This window comes from Glycine soja, chromosome 5 (genome assembly GCF_004193775.1).
Source record: "Glycine soja cultivar W05 chromosome 5, ASM419377v2, whole genome shotgun sequence".
Taxonomy (NCBI): Eukaryota; Viridiplantae; Streptophyta; class Magnoliopsida; order Fabales; family Fabaceae; genus Glycine; species Glycine soja.
Window position 1 is genome coordinate 30,974,365 of NC_041006.1, and position 27,725 is coordinate 31,002,089.

The 27,725-nt window shown below is 30.0% G+C and overlaps 1 protein-coding gene across 1 annotated transcript; it reads right to left on the minus strand.

Annotated features, from left to right (window-relative positions):
• Nucleotides 1-5,764: 5,764 nt before the first annotated feature.
• Nucleotides 5,765-8,072, minus strand: LOC114412509 (probable xyloglucan endotransglucosylase/hydrolase protein 6). The gene is made up of 4 exons (XM_028376438.1): nt 7,842-8,072; nt 7,541-7,641; nt 7,246-7,442; nt 5,765-6,498 (listed from the first exon to the last, which is right to left on the minus strand). Exons 1-4 carry the CDS (start codon nt 8,026-8,028, stop codon nt 6,108-6,110), a joined length of 876 nt encoding a protein of 291 aa, XP_028232239.1. The 5' UTR covers nt 8,029-8,072; the 3' UTR covers nt 5,765-6,107.
• Between the last annotated feature and the right edge of the window lie 19,653 nt (nt 8,073-27,725).

Here is a 27,725-nt window from a genome sequence, read left to right on the forward strand (position 1 = left end):
AGAATTAAAATGTAAATTATAGGAATTACAAATACTAGTTTCAAACTATACGGACTAAAAGGTATAAATTACGAAACTATAAATGAGTAATTAAACATATTATAAAAATATAACTAAATTTATAAAAAAAATTAATTTTTTAGGTTATGCGGATTGACAATCTGTATAAGTTACACGGATTGTTAGTCCGTATAAGTTATACGAATTTGCAATCCGTATAAAACTTACGGATTAACAATCTATAAATTTTATACGGATTGTAAATCAGTATGTTTATTAATACAAATTGAAGTTGCAGAAAAAAAAATGTACCTCCGCTATTACACCGCAACACCAACCACCATGACAATCACGAACTGTCAAGGAACCACTGTAACAATGCACCTCGACCAAACCGGACACAACAACGGAGGAGGAGCTCGGCCACGACTCACGACAATGAATGGTGTATTAAGAAAACATTGAATGGTGTATGAAGAAGAAAAAGGAAGAAGAAGTTAACAGGGTTAGTTTTGGAGTTTTAATAAAAGTGTTGGGTGTATAAGAAGTTTACGCGGTGTAGGAAGAAAATTCCTGCTTCAAAAGGCTTAGTTCATGGCAATATACAAAATGTGCGTAGCCCATAAATAATAAAACACACTAAACCAAAAAGAAAATAGAAAAAGAATAAGAATAAGGTCTTTGCTTCATGCATCCCAATATTTTTAATATCTCCAACTTACCCTTCTACCTTCTCCCCTTGCTCACTCTCTTCTCACCATCTTCCTCTTCCTATCTCCCACTCTATTGAACCTCTTCCTATCTCCCACTCTCTTTGAGTAATCTAGCATTCAAATGTATTTCGTATTACTCAATCTAGGACATTGTTGGTTGACTTCCAAATTCAAGATTATAGAATTGTGGTTTCATAATTTTGGATCAACTAATCAATAATACAAATATATTCTGGAATACTCAATCAAAACATTGTTGGTCAACTTTCAAATTCAGGAATATGGAATTATGGCTTCATAATTTTGTATTGAGTAATATGAAATTCAATGTATTTTGAATTACTCAATTCAAAAGTTGAACAATGGAGTGGAAGAAGCAATTGCTTGAGAAAAAAAAAGGCTAGCGAATAAAGTCAATAAAGTGGGTAAAGCTCAGTTGTAATGATAATCGATTAATTGTGTCAAAAAGAGGGACCTAACCTCAATGTTTCTCATAACAATAATTAATAAAAAAAATTAAAAAAATAATAGGAGTGTGATAATTGCTAAATATGAGTTATTTTGACAATAAAAATATATTGAAAATATCTTTAAAAATATTTATTTAACAATTATCTTTGACTTGAATATTAAAATTTGATATTTTTCTTATTTATGACTTGTAGATATGAAAAAGGTGAGATTAAAAGAGAAAAAGATCGAGAAAATGTCCAAAACATCATAAAATCTCAGGAAGATATGATTAAAAGCAAAACAAATCCAAAAGATATAAAAAATATCAAAAAGGAAGATTTCTATCATCAGGCCCAAGTCCACTGCAACAACTATAAAAAGGGGTCAAGCCAAGCAGAAAAAAAAGACCACAGAACCCCCTCTCGTAGCGGTTCCATTTACTCCCTTTCTTTCACCCCTCTTATCCCATCAGTTCTTATATCCCATCCATTGTAAAGTCCTCAATGGCCATGAGTGGTTAAACCCCAAGTTAGGGTGGTCTGACAGGCCTAAAAGTCAAGCGATGTATGATGTACTCACTATTTATCAATGCAAATGTGTTTTCTATTCTATTATCTTTTCTGCTTTTATCTTGCATGATTCATCTTTATATTCTGTTAGGGGTTAGACGCTCAGAAGAGGATAACTTCTAAATAAGATTTAAGAAAGGTATGCATGCATTGGTTGTAGGGGTTAGACGCTCGGAAGAGGGTAACTTCTAATAGAACAAAAAGAAAGGATTTCATAAGAAAATCATTGCTAGGAATAGAATGATAATTTTATGCCCATGCATTCTTGCAAACATCTAAAATTCATACTTCATGCATTTTATTTGTTGAGTCTTTGCAAATGAATTTGGGAGATAGATAAATAAAATAGGCTTGTCATCGTGAGGAATCAAGGGCAAGTAATTGAACAGATGTGGGTAGAATAGAATCATTTAAATTGATAAAGAAAAATCATAAATTCATACATCCTAGACAAACAAGGCAAACCAGGTCCCAACCTTATCAAGTTCTGATTTTATTTTATTTTCTATTTTTATCTTATCTTATCTTTTCTTATCTTTATCTTAATCTTTTATTTTTCTTATCTTTTACTTTTATTTTCTTATTTTCTTTATCTTCTATCTTTATCATCTTTTAATTTAAATATTTTATTTTCATCTTTAAATCTTTATCTTATTTAATATATTTCTTTATCTTTATTTTAAATTCTTTATCTATTGCTTTTAAATTGGGTTTGCATTAATCCAAGTACAAACAGAGTCCCTGTGGATTCGACACTCGGACTTCCGAGTACTTTATTACTTGTGACAAATTTGGTACACTTGCCAACGAGTTAATAAAGTACAAATAGAAAAGAACAATATTTTTTCTATAACTTTGAGTTGTCTACACTTGCAAAAGAAAGAGAAGAAGGATAAGTGATTGATTTGATTGATGATCTAGTGTGAAAGGAAGATAAAGATAGAAAAAAAATTGTTGATTAAGTGTTTAAAATTTTGAGTTGTCAAATATAATCACTATAGAAAAAAGGAACTTAAAGCCCCTTAGAAGTTGTTTTATTATTGCACACTTGTTCACTCCTTAGTCCTTAGTTCTCTCTGTTTTTTATTGTTATTTTTTAATTCCTAACCCATTTTTACTTATTGTCTCTAAATTATAGACACAGTGATGTCCTATGGATTGTGAACGAATTTTCACAGTGATGCCCTAAGGTTGATGGTTTTTAAAGTCCTTCCATAAGTGTTAAAGAATTTGGATTTTCCCCCACTATTCATAATTCAAGTTTCCTCTCTTTAGTTTCATAGGGCCTAAGTCCGATTTAATATGTAAACATGTCCAATCTACACATATTAGATTGTGGGTTGAATTGAGTCATTGAATTAAATTGATTTTAGTATAATGAATCCAATTAAAGTTGGATTAGGTGATAAATTTGAAGTTTTGGATCTAACCAAAATCTAACTCAACCTGCATATAATTAAATTACTAATATAAAAATCCTAAACTATATACACCTCATTCACAAGGTAATATATTGTTTAACTTAAGGTAATACATTGTTTGATTAAGGAAGCTATGAGTATATATTTATAATTTTTTTTATCATATGAATAGTACAATGTTTTGTGAATAATGATTTTTAAAAATATGCTTATTATATATATATATATATATATATTTATATTTATATATCCTTATTATTTTTGAGTTTGAGAATTTTTTAATTTTTTTTTCAAGACTTAAAGAAGTGATAATTTTTTTAATGATTTAATCCGATTATTAATCTAATTCATTTCAATTAAAATTGAATTAAGTTGAAAAATAAAAATAAATAAATCCAATCCAATCCAACCCAACAAATTTATTTGTATTGGATTGAAAAAGTGGCAAAAGTTAACCCAACCTGATTCAGTTACCCTGTGATTTCATCCATATAACTTAGTTGCTTTCGCCTAGGGAGGTATGAAAAATAAAAGAAATGAATCTTGTAATGATTTTTACACGGCTTATACTTTCCAGAATTTGTCCTTACAAATATCAGTTTTCCCTCTATGAGAATCTCCCTTGTTTTCTGTTTTTTTTACATGTATTTGGTTTTTTGGGCAATTTTATTCGAAATATGATTATATAAGAAATGTGAATACTTTTTTCGACAAGGCTTCAAATTGGAGATCATCACATTGTGAAGAATTATTTCAATCTCCGTTATTCTTTGTGTTTTCTGTTAATGTTGTCTCTGTCTCCTTTTTTGTTTTAATTTCTTATTTTCCTTTTTTGCAGAGTGTCGGTACGTGTGTAATTATGCAGGTGAAACAGTGGATTAGTGTTGGTGCCTTAAACATAAAGCTCTTATATATATGCTGTAGCAAATGGAAGGGAAAAACAAGAGGCGGTGAAGGGACTGTGTGACCATGATAATGCACTTCTGAACTCTTCTTTTGGCATAACATTTAAATAGATAAAAGTGAACTACTAGAACTTCCATATGTTCAATTCCAAGATTAACATTAAATATATTTTTTAACCTACAAAAATTAAAGATAAAGATTAAGAAAATTATAATAATTTACTCAACAACTGAACTAGCCAGACTCATTCATTAAATTTGGAGTACAATAAGTCAGTTATATTGTTTAAAAAAATCTTGATATAATTAATTAATTTATAAAAGATTAAAAGTTAACAAAAACGTGCACTTTTGTTTGTGGCCTCCACTACTTTTTTGCGAAGCAAGAATCTCCATACATTTCATATGCATTAGAGTATAGTTTATTGTTCTTGGCCCCCAACAAAAATACAGCAACGGAATGAGGAGTGACGGTGATAACACCAAGAAATGGGGGACCGAAAGATATGTGCCAACCTCCCACAATTCAAAACTAGATAAGAAAGAAGAACAGCATCACCCGGAGCTTGTTGTAATCACATCGTGTTGATGGATGCAAGCAAAAATATTCTAATCCTGAATCGAGTGAAAATGATTATTATAAAAATTAATAAATTTAATATATATATATATTCAATACATTTTAATTAAATATTATTTTAAGTTAAAAATTTCTAGACATTATTACGTGGTTTATTTTTATGATTTTAATTTCTCCTAATCCTTTAATTTCTCCTAATATTCTAAACCGCTAGATTAACCCTAGTGGATATAGTTTTTCATCTTGTCACAGATCAGAAGTGTCATTGCAGTGCTCTTGCACGTGCGTACGTATTAATTCTATTGATCATTAGGTGAATGAGACCTGTATTAACCCTGGACCTGGTTGGACGTGTGCTTACAAATTTATTGGAAGTTCTTCATGCTTACTTCAAGGTATAAACCCACTTCAGCTAATCTAACTTTCTTCATCATTAATTCTTTTAGCTTTATAATAATTTATCAGAGAATTAATTCTTAAAGTTTTAAATTGAAAAATATCTTCTATTCAGGCACACCGAGATAAATGATGGGAGCAAAACTTTTTATTATTATTATTATCGGCCAAATAGATAAATATTAATTAAAAAAAAAAGTCGCCAGAAGTGCCAAAAGTGCAGCAAAAGAAACATCCAACAAGTTACTAAAAGAGAAAGACATTAAAAATACATGCAATTCTCAAACTAACTCAATCCTCCAAAACCTTTATTATTAGCTGTTTTTTGGATGATCTATAATAGTACGAACGAGCCATTATTAAAAATAGTAACTAATATTATTGGTGAGATAATATTCGTGAGAGACCTATGAATGCACTCAACATAAATATTTCTTTTTTAATATCATTTATTCTATACTGAAGATAAATTTAAACTCTAAATCATTTTATTAAGAGACATAAATAGTTATTATTAGTGTTAATAAGTGTTGCTTGAATGGATCATGTGACCCCGAAGTATTGACGTGACGTCAATAAATTAAAAAAAAAAAGGCGACAAATCAAGGAGCCAAGACCAGCTTGGAGCATGTTAATGTAATCTTGTAGACCCACCAATTTTCCTTGTCATTTTTCTTATCCAGAAACAGAGGAAGACTTTATTCCACATAAATTGAGATTCACCGTATAATAATACATAAAAAATAGCAATAAATTTCATTTCATTTCATCAGAATAATGGGTACAATTACAAAGCTTTCTTATATCACAACCAATATACGCGCACTAAAATACAAAGAAAGAGGGCCACAAGAGGTTTATTTTAACTCAAACAACCTATGCCCCGTCTGATTCAAACACAGGCTTCGTCCAACGTACGAGCTCGGACCCATGGAATAATTCGTTATATGCACAATGTGTACATAACACAACAAAAACAAATTAACAGTGTAAGAAACAAAATAACAAACATGTACTACGTATTAGTGAGGCATGCATGAATGTTGTGAACCACTGAAAATTTAATTAAATTAAATGCCAGCAAGGCACTCTGGTGGGGTCACTGGGAACCTTGACTTATCCTTACAATAGTCATAGATAACATGGTTCAGACGAACCCACCTGTACCTTCTTGCTTCAATGGAGTTAAGGGCTTGGTATGCTGCCCCTTCCCACCAGTTACTTGGGTTGGAGGCACAGTTTGCAGGTCCTGGCACTGCACATCCTTCAATGTTGAAGTCCTTGTAGTAAGCGTAGAATGGTGCTTTGCTCCAATCTATTTTCTCCAATCCACCCCTTGTGGCCCAGTTATCTGCTTCCCACAATGTCGAATACACTCCCATTGCCTGCATCTTTGGGTATGGAATCCCCCGAGCCTCGTTGTTTTTGTATACTCTGATTGGAAAATCATCCACGTAGAATCTGCAAGAATTAGGAAAAATTCAAGTCTCATCAACTACAATAATACTAAGATAGAATAAATTAATAATAAATAAGGATCACCATTTATCTTATAAAATTGAGTTAGACTCAATCACATCTACATGCTATAAATAAATTTTAGGCTATCATTTCATCCTAACGATTGTGTATGCAAAGTTTGTTACGTTTGACTAATTAATTAAAATTTTATGTTGGGAATTTGATATTTGATTGGTCGATTAATTTTAAATTTACATTAAATTTTACATTCAAACAGATAAATACCTATTTGTATTGAATAAATATTTAATAAAAAATTATAATATGTTTTACCTCCTTAATAAATATTTAAATTTTGTATTTTTTGATAATTTATTTTTGCATTGAGTTTTTACTAAAACAATAAATTTATTTTTCTTACTTAACATTTTTTTAATCCATGATAAATTAGTAATTTTTATATTTACTCTCTGATAAATTTTATTTATTTATTTATTTATTATTAGTTGAGACTAAAACAAAATTTGTTAACTTACAGAAAATAAATACAAAATTCAATAATTTATCAAAAGATTAAAACAAAATATTAAAAAAAATTATTATTTTATTAAAGATTCAATACAAAATATAAAATTATTAAAAAATAAATACAAAAATTAATTTTTTATTAGAGATAAAAAATATATTTAAATTTGAATAAAATTGTTTATGATTTATTCATAAGTGCACGTGTGTTTAATTACTTACACAATATGGTGATGGTTCCAGAGAATTGAATAGGTGTGGAAGTCTGCAGCAGGGTCAAACCAGAGGTTGACCCTCTGTTCTCTGTCACCCTTTCCATGAGCGTAGATGTTTGTTTGAACTGTGTAAGGTTGCCCAGTACGGTTGCCCAAGAACTCGAAATCAAGCTCGTCGCGAACGTAGTTCGTGTCAGAGTTCAACTACCACAAAACCAACATATATTATTACTTATAAGTCTTCCACTCTGAGAAAAATTTCAAACAAATTTAATGATTGTGGTAAGAAAATTTAAACTTACATAAAATGCAGTGACCGTGCCAGCAGAGTCTCCGGGGACGAGTTTGATCTTCATGCTAACACGCCCGAACATGTACTTCACCTTGGAAGCAAATCCACATCCTGTAACACAAGTGTTCCGAGGTAAATCTTCATTTTACTTACAAAGTCGACATTGTTTCTACCAAGTAATATCGATTCGCAATGATGTTTCTTTTGGACCATGTGACCATATATATAAGTTTTTCAATACATATTGTAATATTAAGGAATCTAAAAAAACATAGGAGTAGTTTTGGACATGTTATGTTGTTAATTGTTACCAGAGCTTTGGTCAAGTCTGAGTTGGATTGCCCTGCCTTGATCAAGTTGCTTGATGTGGGAGTCAGACCACGTGACATGAAAGTCTTGCAGAAAAGTGGCTGGTCGACCCAGAGCAGACACACCAAAGAGAAGAACACAAAGGAAAAAGAAGACACCAGAATTTCTAATTTGGTAAGACATTGCCATGGATATAGTGAACTAAAGAAATTTTTTGTTGTGAAATGGAAGCTTAGGGGAGAGTCTTATTTATATGAGTTGTTGTTGTTTGTGTTTTGAGAGTGGCATTGAATTGAAATATTGTGTCAAACCAAAACGGGCCTTAGCTTTCCATACAGCTAATGGATTGCCGTCATTAGGGCCTACCCAACAGTTTGTATTCTTGTTTGCCGCCTTTAATCCTCTGCTGCCTAAATCACTTTCTCAACGTGTGCATCCTTTATAGTTTTGTGTGTGTGATAAATAGAATAAAGAACACCATTTATGTGTGGATGGTACAAATTGCTAAACGCATTCAATTGTTTTCTATCTTCATGTACTTACCCGAGCTTCGAGTTTATCTTGGTTTGGATTTAAGGTTCTGAAAAACTTCACCTCTAAACTTCCAGATTTGAAGGATATTAGAAACTAGAAATGAAGCATGGAGATATTTTAAAGAGCTAAATATGTTTTCAGTCACATAATTTGGGATAAGTTTGTTTATGACTTTTCAAATTTAAAATTGATCTTTGTAGTGCATGTAGTATGAGAAAAACGTTTGTTTAAGTCCTTTATCCAAATAGTCTTGAAAGAAAAACATACATGTAGTAGGATGTTTGATAATAAAAATGCAAAACTAAAGTTAGTTATCATGTAAAAACTTGTAATTCGTTAGTGACACAAATGGAGTCTTTAGCAATGTTTAGAAAAAGGGACTCAGCAAATTAATTTTAAATTTAGAGACCAAAATCAATTAAATTTAAAAGGCAAAAAATATATTTAAGATTATTTTAAATATTACATCAAACTAAACACAAGGATTTGTTTCTAACTTTCTAAAATATAGAAATTAAAAAGAAATATTTTAGATTGTTCCTAATTAAGATTAAGATAATGGTGCATATATACATTGCAAAAAAAAAAAAAAAACTAGTTTAAGCATAAAGAGACAATTTTTTTTAGTTTTGGGTCTCCTCAATCCAATGAGTTAGAGACTAATCTTGCTCGTGGTGTGTAATTATCATTGGTTTAAGGAGATTTTACACAGATAAAATTAAACACAAATTATCTCGCTAAATAAATCATTCTTCTACATGTAAAATGCAATGGAACCTTACATCACTACTCCAATCATATGGATTATAAAGAGATATAATTTAATTAAGGAAGTAAAAAGAATAAATATTAAGAGCTTTAAGAAAATCTTAGTTTATACAACATATTAATCTTTAAAAAAAAATTACAAAAGTATTTTTTTACTTAAAGGCAAGTACTTTTTATTAAGAATTACAGACTGATCATTAGGAACATATTTAGATATGAGATGATGGGTGATTTTCAATAAATTTTAATCAATTATATAAAGTGTTGAAAAGAATTTGTCAAATAGAGTATGACTAATATTTCTTTTTAAAATATTAAAATAAATTTAAAGGACTAATCTCTCTTAATAGATATTATTCCATAAGTACATGTAAACATTAATTTCTAATCACATACTTAAAAAAATATATAGCTGCGAATTGTACCTTGCTTATAATTTTGTAGAAGTGTAAAACATTTAGAGCATTCAAATTTTAAGATATCTGTCAACTATATATCAACTTCTGCAATTAATCCCCTTAACTACGGAAAAGGTCACATGCAAGTACGGCTTTTAATTTATTTCTATTACTTCATTAATTTTTTATCATTACTGTTATCCTTGCATTTGAACTTTTTAACCAAATTAATAACAAGTTTAATTTGGATAATTATGGAGGATTTTTTTTCAAATTAGATTATATAATTATAATTTGTTTTAAACATAAAATAAATCAAAACACACAGCAGATCTATTCAATTCTATATAATAAACAGAGATTCTTTTGATTGCTAAATACAAAGTGACTTACATACATATATATATATATAATATTATAAAATTAAAAAAATATGTATGCTTCATTTTTTTTAAAATAGAAATTAAAATTCTGCATCCAAGTGATGAGAACCTTTAAAACAAGCATCGTATGGTCTCTATATATCTCACAACTGAGTGAGTTTATTCTCACACCTTTAGTTTTGTATTTTATTTTTGTTAACATGTAACTATAAACTTAGAGTATTCGTTAATTTTGTACATGATTAATTTTTGTTAAAATTGAGAGTAATTTTGGAATTACATTTGTTACCTAGGTTCCTAAGAGAGTTAAAAATATTGGAGAGACATACAATAATATGTTACATCCAGTCGAGATCTACAATTTTTTTTTTATGTGGAGACAAAAAATAGTCTAATATTTTCTCAAACAAAAAATTATATAAGCTTTATTAAAAATGGTGATAAAAAATTAGAAACAGTGAAATTTAAAAAAAGTGAGTAAAATTAATATCATTCTCTTTTTATCTTTTATAATTATTTATATTCATCTTATTTAAAAAAATACTTTTTGTGAGAACAAGATCTATTTTTTATGGAGAAAAAAATATTTATTTAATATATTTAAGTAAAAAAGTTTATTTTGTGGGAACAATTGCCCCATTATCCCTACGTAGATCCGCGACTCGTTACTTCTATTTAACATCTTAATGGTCTTTATTGTTTATATCTTGTTCAATTTGATTATTTTCATTCAATCTAAAACTCTTTCGTGACACATGACATATTCAACCATTTTAAATTACAAAGGTGAAAAACTTATCTGTCAAGAACTCAAAATTAAGGAAATGAGTGTTTTTCTCCTCTTTTACTCATAAAATTTAACTCAATGCATTAGAAATTCTAAATACACTATCCATAAATTTTTTATCTCAATATTATACCCACAATTTTAAATGTAATGACTTTAATAATTTGTTGATAACGATTTCTTTTAATCTACAAAGGTTAGTTGTTAATGTTTATTAAAATATTGGTAAGAGAAACTCCAACCCACAATTTTTTTCCTTTAATTATCAAGTCAACCTTATAATTCTATTATTATTGATAATGATTTTACACCACAATCAAACGCTTTAAACACATAATATTTTTTTTTATACATACACTTTAAACGTATAATATGTAAATTGAAATATAGCAATCGTTCTCTTTTTGCACTTATAATTCCTCTATTTTTTACTGTACGCGACTTTTGGTACTCAATATTTTTTTCACTAATTATTTTTTTTAATTTTAAAATTAAGAATATTTTTTCCCTTTATTGATTTTTTAATTTAAATTCTCAAATTATTTTCTATCTAAATATTTAGACTTTTATGATGAAATTAAGATATGAAATAATTTTAAAAGATTTGAAGTGATAAATTTAGTGAAAACTGTTAAAATTTTGAAGATTTTATAGGATATGAGATTAGGATTTGAAGATAGAAAGTTGTGTTTTATTTTCAATTTTTGGTGAAATTTTTTTTTATGACATTGAATTTCATATTTATTTGATAAATTTTAAATAAAACAATTTAATTATAAGTATTTTGAGTAAAAATGCATTGAACTTTGAGAATTTACGTAGAAGAAAATCAGCCAGATAGTCAATTTTCTAACTTTAAAAACCAAGATACTTAATTACTTAAAAAGTTAACATGAAATCAAATAAAAAAAAAACAATCAAACAAATAATATTATTAGGGGGGAATGAGTAAAAAAAAACTCAAACATCACTTTTAAGTTGTGTTTGATTTAGAGTGGAAGGAGAAAAATAAGAGAGAAATTTTATATTTTTCATGTGGATTTCACATTTATAATACTCTATTTAAGTAAAAAAAAAAATTCTTTTGTTTTCATATTTCTATCTCTATCCTTTAAACTAAACACACTAAATACACTTTTTTTTGTCTACTAATTGGCTAGGCATATATATGTCCAACAAAAGGTCTATAATATTATGAGTTTTACTTCATACGATCCAACAGTACGCCTCTTCGAAGGCAGTAGTCTTCAGACGTTTATTGTACGTAAATATCACTACAATATTTCTCGTACTTCCCCTTTATGTTTTATTAGACTATGCGGGGGATAAAAGCTGAAAATGTGCTTTTAAAAATTTCATTACATATTTTTAAATTCTAGGACATAATATAAAGAAATAATAATTTATATTTCAAAATTAAAAATATTTTTTGAATTAGAAAATTACTTATCGTACTGACATTTTTTCAATACACAATACTTTTATTTTATGAATTTTAATACATATTTTATAATTCTAGTTCATATGATCCAAACGTATTTATCGTACTGACATCTAAATATACACTTTCTCATGGAAAGAGAAAACGGCTCAAAACTTTGCCTAATGCTCCTCCTAATTCCATAAAAAAAATTCTTATTCCTTTTTTCTAATATTATGCAGTATACTGAGTGATAATATTATTTCTCAAACATATAATTAAGAATTCAATTTTCAAGTTTACCAAAATATTTGTTGAAAAAAGTTATACTCTTAAATATATATTTTAGATTTTCAATACTTCAAAATATTAAAATAAATATTAATCATTATCCTAAAGATATTAGTTTAAAAACTTGAATTAAAAATATTTTTATTGGGAGAATTACGTTAGTCATGATTTTTTTATGTTTATAATTTATAAAATATTTTTTTTTTGTTTTAATTTCTTAATTAATGTTCTAAAATTACTGATAAGTAACAATCATAGATTAATTCTTAACCTCCCAGTACAAGGATACACCTTGGATTCACCTAAAAAACACAAGGAATTAAGATTTAACTATTGATTTTGTGGGTGATAAGTTTGATCAGAAACAGGTTTGGTACGAATTTAATTGTTCATTAGTATTACTGGTGAATGGCCTAACAATGTTGTTACTTATGAGCTCCACTGGCATCCTTAAATTGGTTGTTGAGGCGAGATCAGCCTTTAATTCATAATTGTTTGAGGCTTTGAGCTATGATTATTGGCTATGTGTTAATCTGTGTAGAGTGTGGACAGCTTAGAGAAGTTGATTGATCACGAACAGGTCCTATTGGCGGTTTACCTTCAACTGGGACCTGCTCATTGCTCGAAGCTAGAACATACTATTGAATAATAATTAGGTTCCGAATATAAAGACTATCTTCGTGATGATCCTTACAAATTTATCTTTACAGTCACTAATTAAGGATGTATTTAATTCCAAATTTTGATATACTATTGGATGTTTATTTTAATGAAATATTTGGTAAGAGAAAAGTTTTTAGTTTTCGGGCATCATGTTAAAAAATTTAATTTTTGATGTTTGGTATGTAATTAAAAAAATATTTTTGGAAAAGGATGTTTTCCGATAATGTTTTCTAATCAATTTTCTATGATTTTTTTTATGAGAGAGGTGAAAATCTTATTTTTCTGAGTTTAATTTTTTTTTACTATAATAAAAATATCATGTTATTTTTTATTAAATTATAGACTTAAATGTAATTTTGATATTCTTAATATATAATTTTAGTTCCTTTATTTTAAAATAGAGACATTTAATTCATCTGTTTTAAAAAATTCACAATTCTAGTCTCATATTTTAAAATAGAGATATTTGGTTCTTTTATTTTACATTTTTTTTAGTTAAATTCTCAATTTTGTCTAAATTTTATTTCTTTTATTTTGATCCAATTGAATCCTAGACCTAACATATTTATTTAAGGTATCATAAAAAATGACTTAATTAATTATAATGTAAGAAATAAAACATGAATAAAATTGAATATTTGACCAAAATTTATTATTTTTTTTTAAAATATGAGGATTAAAATTGTGAATTTTCTAAAATAGAAAGACTAAATGTCTTTATTTTGAAATATGAGGTCTAATTATGTATTTTTAAAATAAATAACCAATTGTCTTTGTTTTAGTATGAAAGGATCAAAATTATAGATTGAACAAAATAGGAGGATCAAATTTCATTTAACCCTAAATTATATAATGTTGTAAATAATTAAAATGATCGGTAAAAATATGTATAACTCTTTGATTCATAGAAAACTTATCTAAAGAATCTCACCTGACCAATCAAATTAATTTTATTCATTCCCATAAAACATGACTATCAAGATTTATGATTCACAAGAATCATCATTTTCGGACATGAAAAAACTTTTTCCTTACCAAACGTTCTCTAAAAGATATCATTTAAAATTTTGTAAAGAAGGTTATATAAGATAAGAGAAAACTAACCTAGTATAATATGATTGATATATAATCTTATCCTCTAATCATATGATAAGGATTAAGAAATTAGTTCTTAATTCTCAGCCGAATATACTAGGGTTCATAAAATAAAATAAAAGAAAATATTTCTTACTTCTAAAAGGTTGATAAACCAGTTTTGTTTCTTAATATTAATTTTAAGAATCTTATCCTTCAAAGATCAAATCCCAACAATTTATAGTCCTTAATTTTTTTCATTTTGGTCTAACATGGTTAGTGAGATATTCGTGTTTTGCAGGGCTTACTAAAAAGAAGAATGAGCGAGATACTCGTGTAATTTTATAATGTTCAAACATTTATATGACAAGTATTGAAACATTACGACCTCGTGTTCGAATACAGTACTTTCTGACTTGTACCAATGTTATTCGAATGTTATATTTAACAAAACACCATTGCGTTAGGGTCAAAACACTAGTCAGGTTCAAATGGCGTACTGTATATTATTAGCCGGTATTTGTATGGCTATGGGTGTATTGCTTTTGTGATTCTATTTTCAGGGCTGTGCTGTCATTCAAGAACTCTTGTATCTTTCATGTCTTTTTTTCCCAAACAATAGCACTCTTGTTCTCAGTCTGGACTACAATTTACAATAATGCATAGTTTTACTTATTAAAGAAAGGTTTATATATATATATATATATATATATATATATATATATATATATAATTATATTTGAGTCGTAATATTTAATTATGTCAAGTTTGTATTGAAATATGTCATAGCATCTCTTAAGCAAAAATTAAAAATGACAATATAAACATTTAATATTTTAATTATTACATTAGACTTTTATTCAAGGTTGTAAATTGAATAAAAATAGAAATTCTTCTAGATTTGAAATTTAAATGGTTAAATTAATAAAAAATCATTTTTAAGACTAAATTATAATATATAGGTATATATTTCAATAACAAAAAAAATGTGATTTTATTAAAAAAATATAACTAATGTGACCATTTTCTTTCTGAAATGGAATATGGTATATTAAAGATAGTACACATTATATATATTATTAAATGAATAAATATGAACTAAAATGAAAATACTTTTGAAATTTGTTATCCAACACGGGATATAAATTGTGATTCCAGACAAAACTGATCTATATATAATATATGGATTCTTGTTATACTTTAATTAAGAAGTTTCTTTTATATAAATCTAAATACAGAATAACATATAGTAAATTAAATAAATATTCGTAGAAGAGTTTTGTGAAAAATGTAAGACGATGAAATTAAAGGAACGCTTGTTTACATGTTGGATGTAGGTAACATGTATTCCACAGTGAGAAGCAAGAATTTGTAGTTTTTAGTTGAACGTGGATTTGGATGGCCCAGAACATTAAAACAAGCACATGCTATAACGAGTTGAAAAATGTTTTATTAACACCTTATACCAATACACACCTATAGAGAGAAAGAGATAGATGAGAGAAAAGTGTAATGAAATATAGGTAATATGTATTAAGAAAAAAAAGATAAAAAATAATGTTAACGAAGTATTTATATTGTTGTAAGTGTCCAAAAATCACAATTCTGACAAAATAAGAGCAAAATGAGGTGAGGTGAAGGGCTGTCCAAATAGCAAATGCAAGTGCATAGTGGAAAGCACTAATATTTTTGCCCAAATCACAACACATAAGATGCCTTCTTTGTGGCCAAAAATAAAATGCATGTCTTAGTCTCTATAATTATAAAGGCAGCTGCATACAGCTATATATGGCTGATCAAGGGAATCCTTCCAAAGCGTAATGTTCCATAGGATCAAAATTAATTTATTTGGAGAGAACGAATGGTGAGGAATTTAAGTAATTTTTAAGAAATTATATGTTCAATAATATTTTGAACCATCACTATACAAAAGAAAAAAAAAAAAACCCGATATGGAAACCTCCTTATTCAAGCAACTTCCACTTCTTCAGTCTCACTAATTTGATGAAGCTTCGCATTTATATTCGCTGAAAATACTGTAAAATAATAATGGCATTCATATTAATGCATGCCAAAATACCAACATCATGCATGGCTATTAAAATTCTAGAAAGCAACGCAAATGTATTTGAAAATTATTATAAAAGGGAATGAAAAAAGTTTTAAAATTAGCACGTGTGTAAATCATGTCTCTGTTTTCTTATAACTTGTAAGATTATTTGTGTATATCACTTTATTACATTTACATTGGTATTTTGGTACCAGATTCTCTTTCTATAATATATAATAATTATTTGGCAGTGAAAAAAAAAACATTGGTATTTTGGTAAACATGGAAGAAAAGAAATTTTAGAAGAGTGAGGAGCCAAAAGACAAGAGACAAATAATCAACATAGTACAGCTGATAGCGAAACACTGAAAATGACACTGACATGTATATTCACTCCATCACAATTCTTAGTGTGAGAAAGGACATAATCATCAACTGAGCCAATCAAAACATGAATCGTATTCGTACATCGTATTGGACACAGTTTAAGTACTCAACGTTATCATACTCGGCTCGGACTGGCCGGGAAATTGGTTTGAGCCGCTAAATGAATTGACCATGTGACGGATTCGGTATGAGTTGCTTTGAGTTGATGGGTTTAGACTTTAGAGATCAAACCGGTGAGTCGTTGGGTCAAGCACTTGTTTTTTTTTTTACCTCAAAATAGTTCACTTATGACACCATTCAATTTATACAATACACTTATGTTATTTACATATTTGCTTACTCTTTTGACCAACCACAACCACATCACTCATATGTTGGGATTTAAGATGATAAAATTCTTTCTAATTTGGCTTCTTCGGAAGTAAGATATTGTTTTTACCTCATCTCATCCAATAGACTTACTAATTTAAAAAATGTGATTCATAGAATCATAATTATAAAATCATATTTTTGAATGTTATGGGTATGTTTGATAAAAACTAGCTGGGAGTTAAAAATTAAGTTAGTAGTTGAAAGTTGGAACTAGTTTATTAAATTATAAATGCTTGTTAAAATTAGTTATTGAAGTAATTGAAAAATGTAAAATAACAAGAATAACATATTTTAAAAAAAAGAAATAAGAAAATTAAATAAATATTTTAAGGATAAAAGGAATAAAATATAAAAACCTAGAAGCTAACTCTTTAAAAAAATGTTATTAACATTTAAAAAAATACTAGATGCTACTTAAAAAAATCTGTTTTCCTAATAATTAAACAAATTTTTTAGCTAGTGAAAAAAAGTTAGAACCTAACTAAAATGACTTTCCCAACATTTGGATGAGGTAGAAATAAGTAAGAAAGAAATCATAAGAGAGAGAGAAACAAAGTAAAAATAAAATAAAAATGTGTTATTTGAATGAAAAAAAAAAAAAGAAGAAGAAAGAAGTAGTCAATTTTTTCATTAAATTAGTTTTTTTTTTCTCAAATTTATTTTTTAGGTTTGATTTAGTCTTTTAGTCTTTTGTTGGGTTCAATGAGGTTCTCTAATTTATAAAATTGGCTCAATTTGACCTTGTCATCTAAATTGAACTAATGGTGATAGGAAAAATGTGTGTTATGCTAATGCTATCTCACTAAATATTCTTAACACAGTTCAATTTAAAAGAAATGATCAAATTGAACTTGTTTTAAAAAATTAGAAGAACTCTAATTGTACCCCAAAAAATAAAGAACCAAATAGAACCTACAAAATTAAATTAGATGACCAAAAAATTAATTTAATAAAAAAAAAATTTCCTCCCTCTTGAATGGGTGAAAAATAGTGTAAAAAGAAATATCTAAATTGTATGAAATATTTTTTCATAATAATAATAATATAAATTTCAATTTTTAATTTAAGCAGAAAAACTATATCTTTACTAAAATATCTTTTCTCAATATAATTTATTTTTATGTTTTATATCATAAAAATTATTTAATATTAGATATAACTAAAACAAAAAATAAATATCTAATGGTTCAGACCCAAGAGAGAAGAGGGAATGGGAAGAAGTGTGATAAACTCAAAATGAATTATATTGATACTAAGAAGGAAAGTAGAAAGTGACTCCTCTATCCTTTATATAGGCTCCAAATAAATACATATCTAATAATATGTTTTACATCAATTGTTCTACAAAAAATATCCCAACTGTTAGATATGAAAACTCATATTTTTATTTTCTGAATAAAAATAAGAAGAATGCTAGTGATACTCTTTGTTGCATCCTCTTTCTAATTGGTAAATTTTAATAATTTTCATTCAATAGTAGAAAAAATGTTAGAAAGAAAGCATCTAAGAGAATGATACTAGCATTCCTCTAAAAACAATGAAAATAAAATGTCATTATAAATCATGTTAAGTAAAACATGTAACATATTGAAAAGATTTTAAGTAAATTTCAATCAATTTAGAAAAAGTTACAGAAAGAGTATTCCTCTAAAAACAATGAAAAAGAAATGTCATTGTGAATCTTGTTGAGTAAAATGTGACTAACATATTGAGAGATTAACAAAAGCATAACCTAAGAGATGAGGGAACATTTTAATTACAATCTTAATTAAACCATAAATAATTTTTCCCGTTGCAATTTCCCCCTTTTTTCTTGTAATTTTTTTTATCATTCAGAAGATTTTCTTGTCAACTTTGCAAGTACAGAACTGGATGTGAAAGACTAATCTAAACCAATTCTCAAATCTCTATCTGAGTTTTTTTTCTTGCCTTTTCACCGTATGTGGTTCAGTCAATTAATGTTTATTGTATAAAAGCACGCTTGAGTACGTGTGTTATATGAGATACAGAGTGTATATATGTACATTAGAGTAATCAATACAAAACTACTATTATTTCTTTTCTCATTTATCTTCTGTGTTTGAGTGGTTTCTTCCAACATAAAATAGAGATGGCGACAATAATTTCCTTTTCGTTTAGTAAAAGACATTTTAATCAAATCAAATAATGCACAACTATCTTACTAAATTCATGTATATTTTTATGGCTATTAATTAGAATCTGCTGGAGTTGGCTACCGACAAAAAAAATTGGTTTCTCTGACTAGATTTGGTTGCACGTACTACCACTGATAATACCTTAACCTTTTCAAAATGCTTAATCAAATGTTCAATCTTGGACTAGCTGGGTTCTTGTTAGCTCCAATCAGATTCTAAAGAACAATCTTATCCATTCATCCTTCTAATTTCCAGCTTAGAGTTTGTTTCCACTTGTGGAATTCTGAACTTTCATTATCTTACGCAGATTGAAAGGTGTAAAAAATCCCATAAACTCCGAGTTCTGTACTTTAGTATTAACAAAAATGCAAGTGATAGGTTTAAAATATGCGAAAGTATCTGGGTAAGGATACAGATGTTAAAATTGTTAGAGGCAGTCAACGTAGATGTTTTTCAAAATGTAAATATGGAGACAGATATTATAGTTTTCTTATTCTACCTATTGACACATTCCTTTTAAAAATCGTAATGTGTAATGTATCATAACACATTGGTGAAGATAACAGGATATCAACATGTTTAGGGGTTCTTATGAGCAAGGTTAAATAAAAACTTTTTCCTAACGGAGATTTTCAGATAAAAGAGAAGAGATGCAAGCAACACGTAACTGATGTAGCCACACATCATTGAACTCAAAGAAGAAGAAAGGAATACCAACAAAGTAACTCATTGCATTTGATTAAAATGACAGAAGAGATACATTGACCGCAGGTAAGTGCTCTGTATATAGAGGTCATTTCTAACAATCTAATATAACTCTTAACAGAGGGGTTGCTATTGATAAGTTTGATTACACCTCTTACAGGAAAGGATCCAAACCCCCCACCCCCCCACCTCATCTTTCTTAGGATTCTTTGTATAAGTATGAAAAGAAGAAAAAATAATAAAATATTAATAAAAAATATATATAAGAAAAATAAGTTTTTAAAAGTAGTAATTCATATCTCTACTTTTATCCATAAAATTAATAATAATATTTTTTGAAATTTATTATTTATCTGAAGTAAAATATTTAAATAATTATGTAAACCCCCCACCCCCTAATACACTTCTAGATTCGTCGTGACCTCTTAGCTCAATTATTGCATTGGTTGGACTAAATATATATAGCTGGACAAGTTTTATGATTATTATATAATAATTAATATAATTGAACAAAATTAGCTGTACAAGTTCATTGTTACTATAGTTTTCCACTCAATTACTAGTTTTGGCTATAAATTTTCACATGTTCTTCATATTGGAACCAGATTCCTAGTCCCTGTGTTAAAATCCCCAGATTTGTAAGCATAGGTAGGTACCATATGGTGAATTCTCGTATTTCAAATTATCGCTGAACATACCACTTAAGGTATAACAACTAATTTATGCATCCTGATGAGATCTGTTGGAGACATGTTGCAGGGTCAATATCATACAGTGTAGTTTGCTGGAATTTCTTGTGGCTTGGAATACATGAATCACTTTCAGTACAGAGCCAATGTTGGTCACTTTATTGAGAATTTCAAACAGATTAAGATTCCCACTTTTTTTTTCTCATAATGCGCGCAGAACTATCAAATAGATCTCATTTGAAATATAAACATTGACGTAGATGGCTTATGAAGCACCATCATACAGAATGAAATAATTGAAGGACTTGGACAAATTTCCAGATGATGAGTTACAGTTTATCTATTGTATCAGTTGAATGAACCCTTTCCATTCAGATGTAGACGTATAAACACCATATGTTATTGTTCATGGATTAGAACGTTCTCAACCCTTAATTTGGTGTATCCATAATAAATTATTAAATAGCAGCTTAATGTGATTACATTAAATGTTGTTGTCCTAAAGTGAATGGATATAAAGGGTGATAGACTATACTACATATTATATAAAGCAGTTGCAGAACAATGAAACTTTGCCGTTTTGCTCTTAATTTGATTTGGGTGCGACAACCACCTCTACACTTTTTGTATGTGAGATGCTTAATGTACTTATGGATGCGAGACTGAGCTAGCAAGGCCCAAGTTCATGAATTTTGCTGACAGAATTAAATAGATAAAGTTATAGTACTCTGTAATTACAACTTTTGGTCTAATGTTACGCGTTCGATTTAATGGGTGTTATCAAAATTAAGGTCATGAATTTGGTAGCATATAGGATAAGTGAGTCAGAGTGGATTATAGGTTCGACCCTCCAAAATCAAATGGAGTTGAATATGATCAGAGCATCATAATTTATCGCGTTTCATAAATTATTGCAATCAAGAAGTTAAGTTTTCCTTCACCTGATGATACACGTAAAAATATTATTGGTATTCTAAATTATGGTATTTTGGATTGTTCATTAAATTGTGGACTTCACCTTATCATACACATACAAGTCTTCCTTCACCTAATTATGGGTGAGTTTGGTTAAGTTTTTTTTTAGGAAAAAAACACTTATTTTATAAAAAAAATCGCTTATTATAAAATTTTAAATGTTTGTACAAACTTATTTAAACAAGCAAAAGCTGAAAATAAACTAAAAATAGCCTATTTTGATAAGTTACTTGAGTAGCTTATCTAAATAAGTTGGTTCAGAAGTAGGAATTAGAAAAACACGAGATGGGTTAATGAAAATTTTGGACGAAACTACCCCTCTTTTTAAGAGACAAAGCTTTAGTTTACATATGTGTATGGTGGCCATCCTCATCCTCGCCCTCAAGTGAAGGCGCTCCTGCGAAGCTTCCAGCACTGCTCGGATCTAGCTCAACGAGGCAAATTTGCACTAGTGGACGTGCCAACCAATGGCTTTGGCTGTAGCGACATGGAGAAACAGAGAAAATTCTATTTCAAATTCATTCACATTTCTGTTGATGTATGTTGTAATTTAGTTAATTAGTTAGAAGTTAGTTAGTAACTCATTTTGAAGTTAGTTTGACAGTTATGAAGTTTGTTATAGCTACATGTGCAGTGTGTATAAAAATAATAGTGATCATCAATGAGAAGTATGAAAGTGCAGAAGTTTTTTTTCTTCAGAATTCTAAGTCCCCTCTATTTTTTCTCAATCAATTCCTTTATCATCTTCTCTTATTCTCTAACATAGAGTGACAGTGAGTGCATAGTGTGAGTGTGTGTGAGAACTTTATTGTTCCAACAAACTGGTATTCAGAGCTAAGGTGCAAGATCCCTGGATACCAAAATTGAGATGGCTTCCTCGAATGGAAATTTTCTAGCATTTATGTCTGTTCTCATAGGCAAGAACTATGATGATTGGTGTGCTCAGATGAAGGTAATCTTTCGATTTCAAGATGTGACAAGTGGTGCAAGAAGGGATTCAAGAACTTGAAAAGAACCTAACTGATACACAGAAGGTGGCTCGCCGTGATTTGATGAAAAGAGATGCAAAGGCATTGTTCATTATTCATCAGTGTGTAGATGCAGATAATTTCCAGAAAATTAGATCAGCTGATACTGCAAAGAAGACATGGGATACTCTAGAGAAATCATATGCAGGGGATAGCAAACTCAAGAAGGTGAAGTTGCAGACCTTGAGAAGGCAGTATGAACTTCTACAAATGCGTGATCAGGAAAGCATTGGTGAGTTCTTTTCTCGAATCTTGGAAATTATAAATCAAATGAATGCTTATGGTGACAAGCAATCAGACTTGGGGATCATTGACAAGGTATTAAGAACCTTGACACCAAGATTCGATCATATATGGTGGCAATTGAGCAAGGTCAGGATCTTGAAGAAATGAAGATTGAAGAACTGCAAGGAATACTTGAAGCTCAAGAGATGAGGCTTAATGAAAGAAACTCACAAAGAACAATTGAGCAAGCTATGCAAGCCCAAACAACCAAAGAGAACAACTATGATGGTGACAAGAATAAGAAGGGAAAGGGAAAGTGGAAGAACAATAAGTGGAAGGGGTCAGGTGAGGGCTCCAGCAGTTCTGGAAATCATAACCAGAATGAAGAAACTGACAAGAAAAGTGGAGGGAATCACAAAGTGGGCAAGAAGAAATTCAACAAGAAAGGGATTCAGTGTTATAACTTTTAGAGATGGGAACATTTTGCAGATGAATGCAGAAATAAAAGGGTTCCAAGAAATGCAAATGAGGCTCGATTGGCACAAGATGAGGATACTGACTTTGATAAAGTGTTACTAATGACAACTACAAACTCAGAAGAAGACAATGTTAATATGTGGTATCTTGATACAGGCTATTCCAATCATATGACTGGACATAGAGAATGGTTTGTAAACATTGATGATAAGGTGAAGAGCAAGATCAAGTTTGCAGATAACAGTTCTGTAACTGCAAAAGGCATTGGAAAGGTGATGATTCAAAGGAAGGATGGACAACACTTATTTATCAATGATGTGCTATATGTTTCCAATATGAAGAATAATTTGATGAGTTTGGGACTGTTGCTAGAAAAGGGCTACTCAATGCAGATGGAGGACAATCAATTGAAGATGTTTGATAGCAATAGAAGGTTGATTCTAAGGGCCTTTTTCTCAAGAAATAGAACATTCAAGATTGGAATTCAGATTGTAGAATTTCAATGGCTGGCTACTTCTATAAGTAATGAAAGCTGGATGTGGCATCACAGGTTTGATCATCTAAATTTCATGAGTTTAAGTGAATTGAAAAGTAAGAAAATGGTTCATGGTCTCCCTCAAATTGAGATACCAAACCAGTTGTGTGTTGAGTGTTGTGTGTCAAAGCAACCAAGGAATTCTTTCAACTCAGAAATTCTAATCAGATCCAAAAGAAAGCTTGAAGTGATCTATTCTAATGTGTGTGGTCCTTTTGAAGTGAAATCCCTAGGAGGTAACAGTTACTTTGTGTCATTCATTGATGAATTTACTAGAAAAATGTGGATCTATCTCATTAAGCAGAAAAGTGAAGTGTTTAACATCTTTAAGAAGTTTAAGCTGTTGAGTGAAAAGTAGAGTGATAAGGTAATCAAAGTGCTTAGAACAGATGGAGGTGGTGAGTATAACTCACATGAATTTCAAGTATTTTGTGATGAAGAGGTAATAATTCATGAAGTGACATCTCCCTATACACCTCAGCATAATGGTGTTGCTGAGAGAAGAAACAGAACCATTATGAACATGGCCAGGAGCATGATGAAAGGGAAAGGAATGCCTCATTACTTCTGGGGAGAGACAACTTCTACTGCTATGTATATTCTAAATAGATGTCCCACTAAGAGATTACAGGGATACACACCTAAAGAAGCATGGTTAGAAAAGAAGCCTAGTGTGAGTCATTTTAGAATATTTGGTTCGCTGTGTTTTAAGCATGTGCCTGAGCAGATTAGAAAGAAACTTGATGACAAGGCTGAACCAATGATACTCATTGGATATCATCCAACCGGTGCCTACAAGTTGTATGATCCTAGAATGAGGAAGGTTGTGATTAGAAGAGATGTCTTGATAGATGAAACAAAGGGCTGGAATTGGGAAATAAATGCTGCTGACAATGGTGAAAGAAAGGTGATTATGAACCTTGAAGACAAACAAAGTGAAGATGATGTACCATCTGGTGGAGAGCAACTCAGAAGGTCACAAAGAGGGATACAAGTACCACAAACACTTAAAGAGTATGAATTGTATCTTGATACAATAATCACTATAGAAGGGGATTTTGTGCACTTTACTCTACTTGCTGAATCAGAACCAAATGAGTCATGATGAAACCTCACAAAGTTCACATTGGAGAGCAGCTATGGACGAAGAATTGAGATCAATTGAGAAGAACCAAACTTGGGAGTTAGTCCACTTACCTCAAGGAAAAAGAACAATTAATGTGAAGTGGGTCTATAAGACTAAAGTAAAGCCTAATGAAGATGTATCCAAGTATAAGGCAAGATTAGTAGCAAGGGAATTTCTACAGAAACATGGCTTGGATTACAATGAGGTTTTTGCTCCAGTTGCAAGACTTGAAACTGTTAGGCTCATTGTGTCAGCTACTAGCAATAGAAACTGGTCTCTATATCAACTTGATGTGAAGTTAGCATTTTTGAATGAGCCACTTGAAGAAAAAGTCTACATAACTCAACCACCTGGTTATGTAGTGGCAGGTCAAGAGGATAAAGTTTACAAGTTGAATAAAGCACTATATGGCCTTAAGCAGGCTCCTAGATCCTGGAATATGAGAATTGATAGCTTCCTAGTCCAGCAGAATTTCACCAAGTACACTACTGAGCATGGAGTTTATGTCAAAAACACAGATTCTCGTGAGTTTTTGATAATATGTCTTTATATAGATGATTTGCTAGTGACTGACAGCAGTAAAGAAGATATGAGAGTGTTCAAAGGAAGAATAATGGAAGAATTTGAGATGTCTGATCTTGGTGAACTATCATACTTCCTGGGTATTGAATTTGTTTCTACTAGTAAAGGGATTTTCATGCATCAAAAGAAGTATGCATAAGACATTCTGAAGAGGTTCAAATGATGGAGTGCAATTATGTGATCACACCAACTGAAACTGGAATTAAGCTGCAAATAGATGGGGATGAAAAAGAAGTCGATCCTACCTTGTACAAGCAAATTGTAGGCTCATTGAGGTACCTATGTCTCACCAGACCTGACATTGCCTATTGTGTTGGGTTGATAAGCAGGTTTATGGAGAAACCAAAGACACCTCACTTCCTGGTAGCAAAGAGGATTCTAAGGTATGCGAAAGGAACATTAGATCTTGGCATTTTATATCCTTACCGTCAGAAGAGTATAGAAGGAGAAGTGTTTGGTTATAGTGATTCAAATTGGTGTGGTGATAAGGATGATAGGAAAAGCACTGTTGGGTATGTTTTCAAATTTGGAACAACACCAATCTCTTGGTGCTCAAAGAAGCAAAGTGTAGTTGCTTTGTCAACATGTGAAGCAGAATATATAGTTGTTGCTATGGCAGCTTGTCAAGCTCTATGGCTGGAAGCTTTAACGGAAGAATTGAACGAGAGGTTGTAGTCCTATGAGGTTGTTGATTGATAACAAATCAGCAATTGATTTAGCCAAGCATCCTGTGGCACATGGCAGGAGTAAACATATTGAAACCAAGTTTCATTTCTTGCGTGATCAAGTGAGTAAGGAGAAGCTTGAATTGGAGTTTTGTAGGTCTGAAGATCAAGTTGTAGACATACTAACTAAGCCATTGAAGTCTATCAAGTTCAAGGAATTGAGAGACAAGTTAGGAGTGACATCCTTGACAAATCTAAATTAAGGAGGGATGTTGATGTATGTTGTAATTCAGTTAGTTAGTTAGGAGTTAGTTAGTAACTCATTTTGAAGTTAGTTTGACAACTATAAAGTTTTTTATAGCTACATGTGCAGTGTGTATAAAAATAATAGTGATCATCAATGAGAAGTATAAGAGTGCAGAAGTTTTTTTCAGAAAAGTCCCCTCTATTTTCTCTCAATCAATTCCTTCATCATTTTCTCTTATTCTCTAACATAGAGTGACAGTGAGTGCATAGTGTGAGTGCGTGTGAGAACTTTATTGTTCCAACAATTTGAAAGCCCTCACTCATCCAAAGCCCTCATTTCGTGGCCTTCCTCCTTTCTCATTGTGACCTAACTCCAGGCTTCCCTCCGCATAAGTGTTGTTCTTCAGGTGAGGTTTATGTTGTATCAAGGGATGGTAATTTCTCCTCTCCTTTCAATTTCAATTGTATGATTATGGGTCTTTGGGTTTATGTGTAAGGCTTTAATTGGAGATTGTTTGAGTTTTTAGTTAGAAGAAAAGTATTGGAGATTGTGAGATGTTGTTGTTTCTTTCCTAATTGAATTACTTTGTGAGACGTTGTTATGTGAATTTTAATCAAATTGTTGTGAGTTTGTGCTTCCTTTTGTGCTCTTAGGTGGTTTGGGGTAAGACACACCTTGTGCTTCATTCCTAACTATTGGTTTTTAATAAATTTCATTTTGCTTTACAAGTAAAAGTAAAAAATCAAGATTCTGTGACTAAAATTGGAATTGAAAACAAAAAAGGATGGGCAACTGATATGAATTGTAGAACACCCCATCCAACCACCTAGGTTGAGACAATCATATGTATCTTTTGTTGTGCTAATTTGATCTAATAGTGTTTTTGCTCTTAATGAAGTATCATTAAAGACTCAAAGATGAGGATGACTTCTTTGTAAGCTTTCCATTTGTTAGCTAAATTGAATTGTAAATGTGAATTCATTGCTCTGGCATTTTGTGTGAATGTTGCATAATCAAAAGAGAGTGACGGTCTAAATGTGCTTCTAGTATGTCATTTTTGGAATTGAAAATTTGCAAGTGCTCAATGAATGGAAACAAGGAGTTGAGAGTGTTGCACGCATATACTTCAAATGCTTGTTGGAAGATTGCAAAGCTCAACGCCATTTTTTTTTAAGATAGTCAAGTAACTTTTACCAAAAGAGCTGGGAACATAGCGGATTAGCTAAGCATGCTTTTATTTCCAAAGAAATGTATTGGGTGAAAGATTATCCCATCAAATTGAATCTTCTATTCTTTTGGATGTACAATGTATTGGATGCTTATAAGGTCTTTTATGTAAATTTGTGATG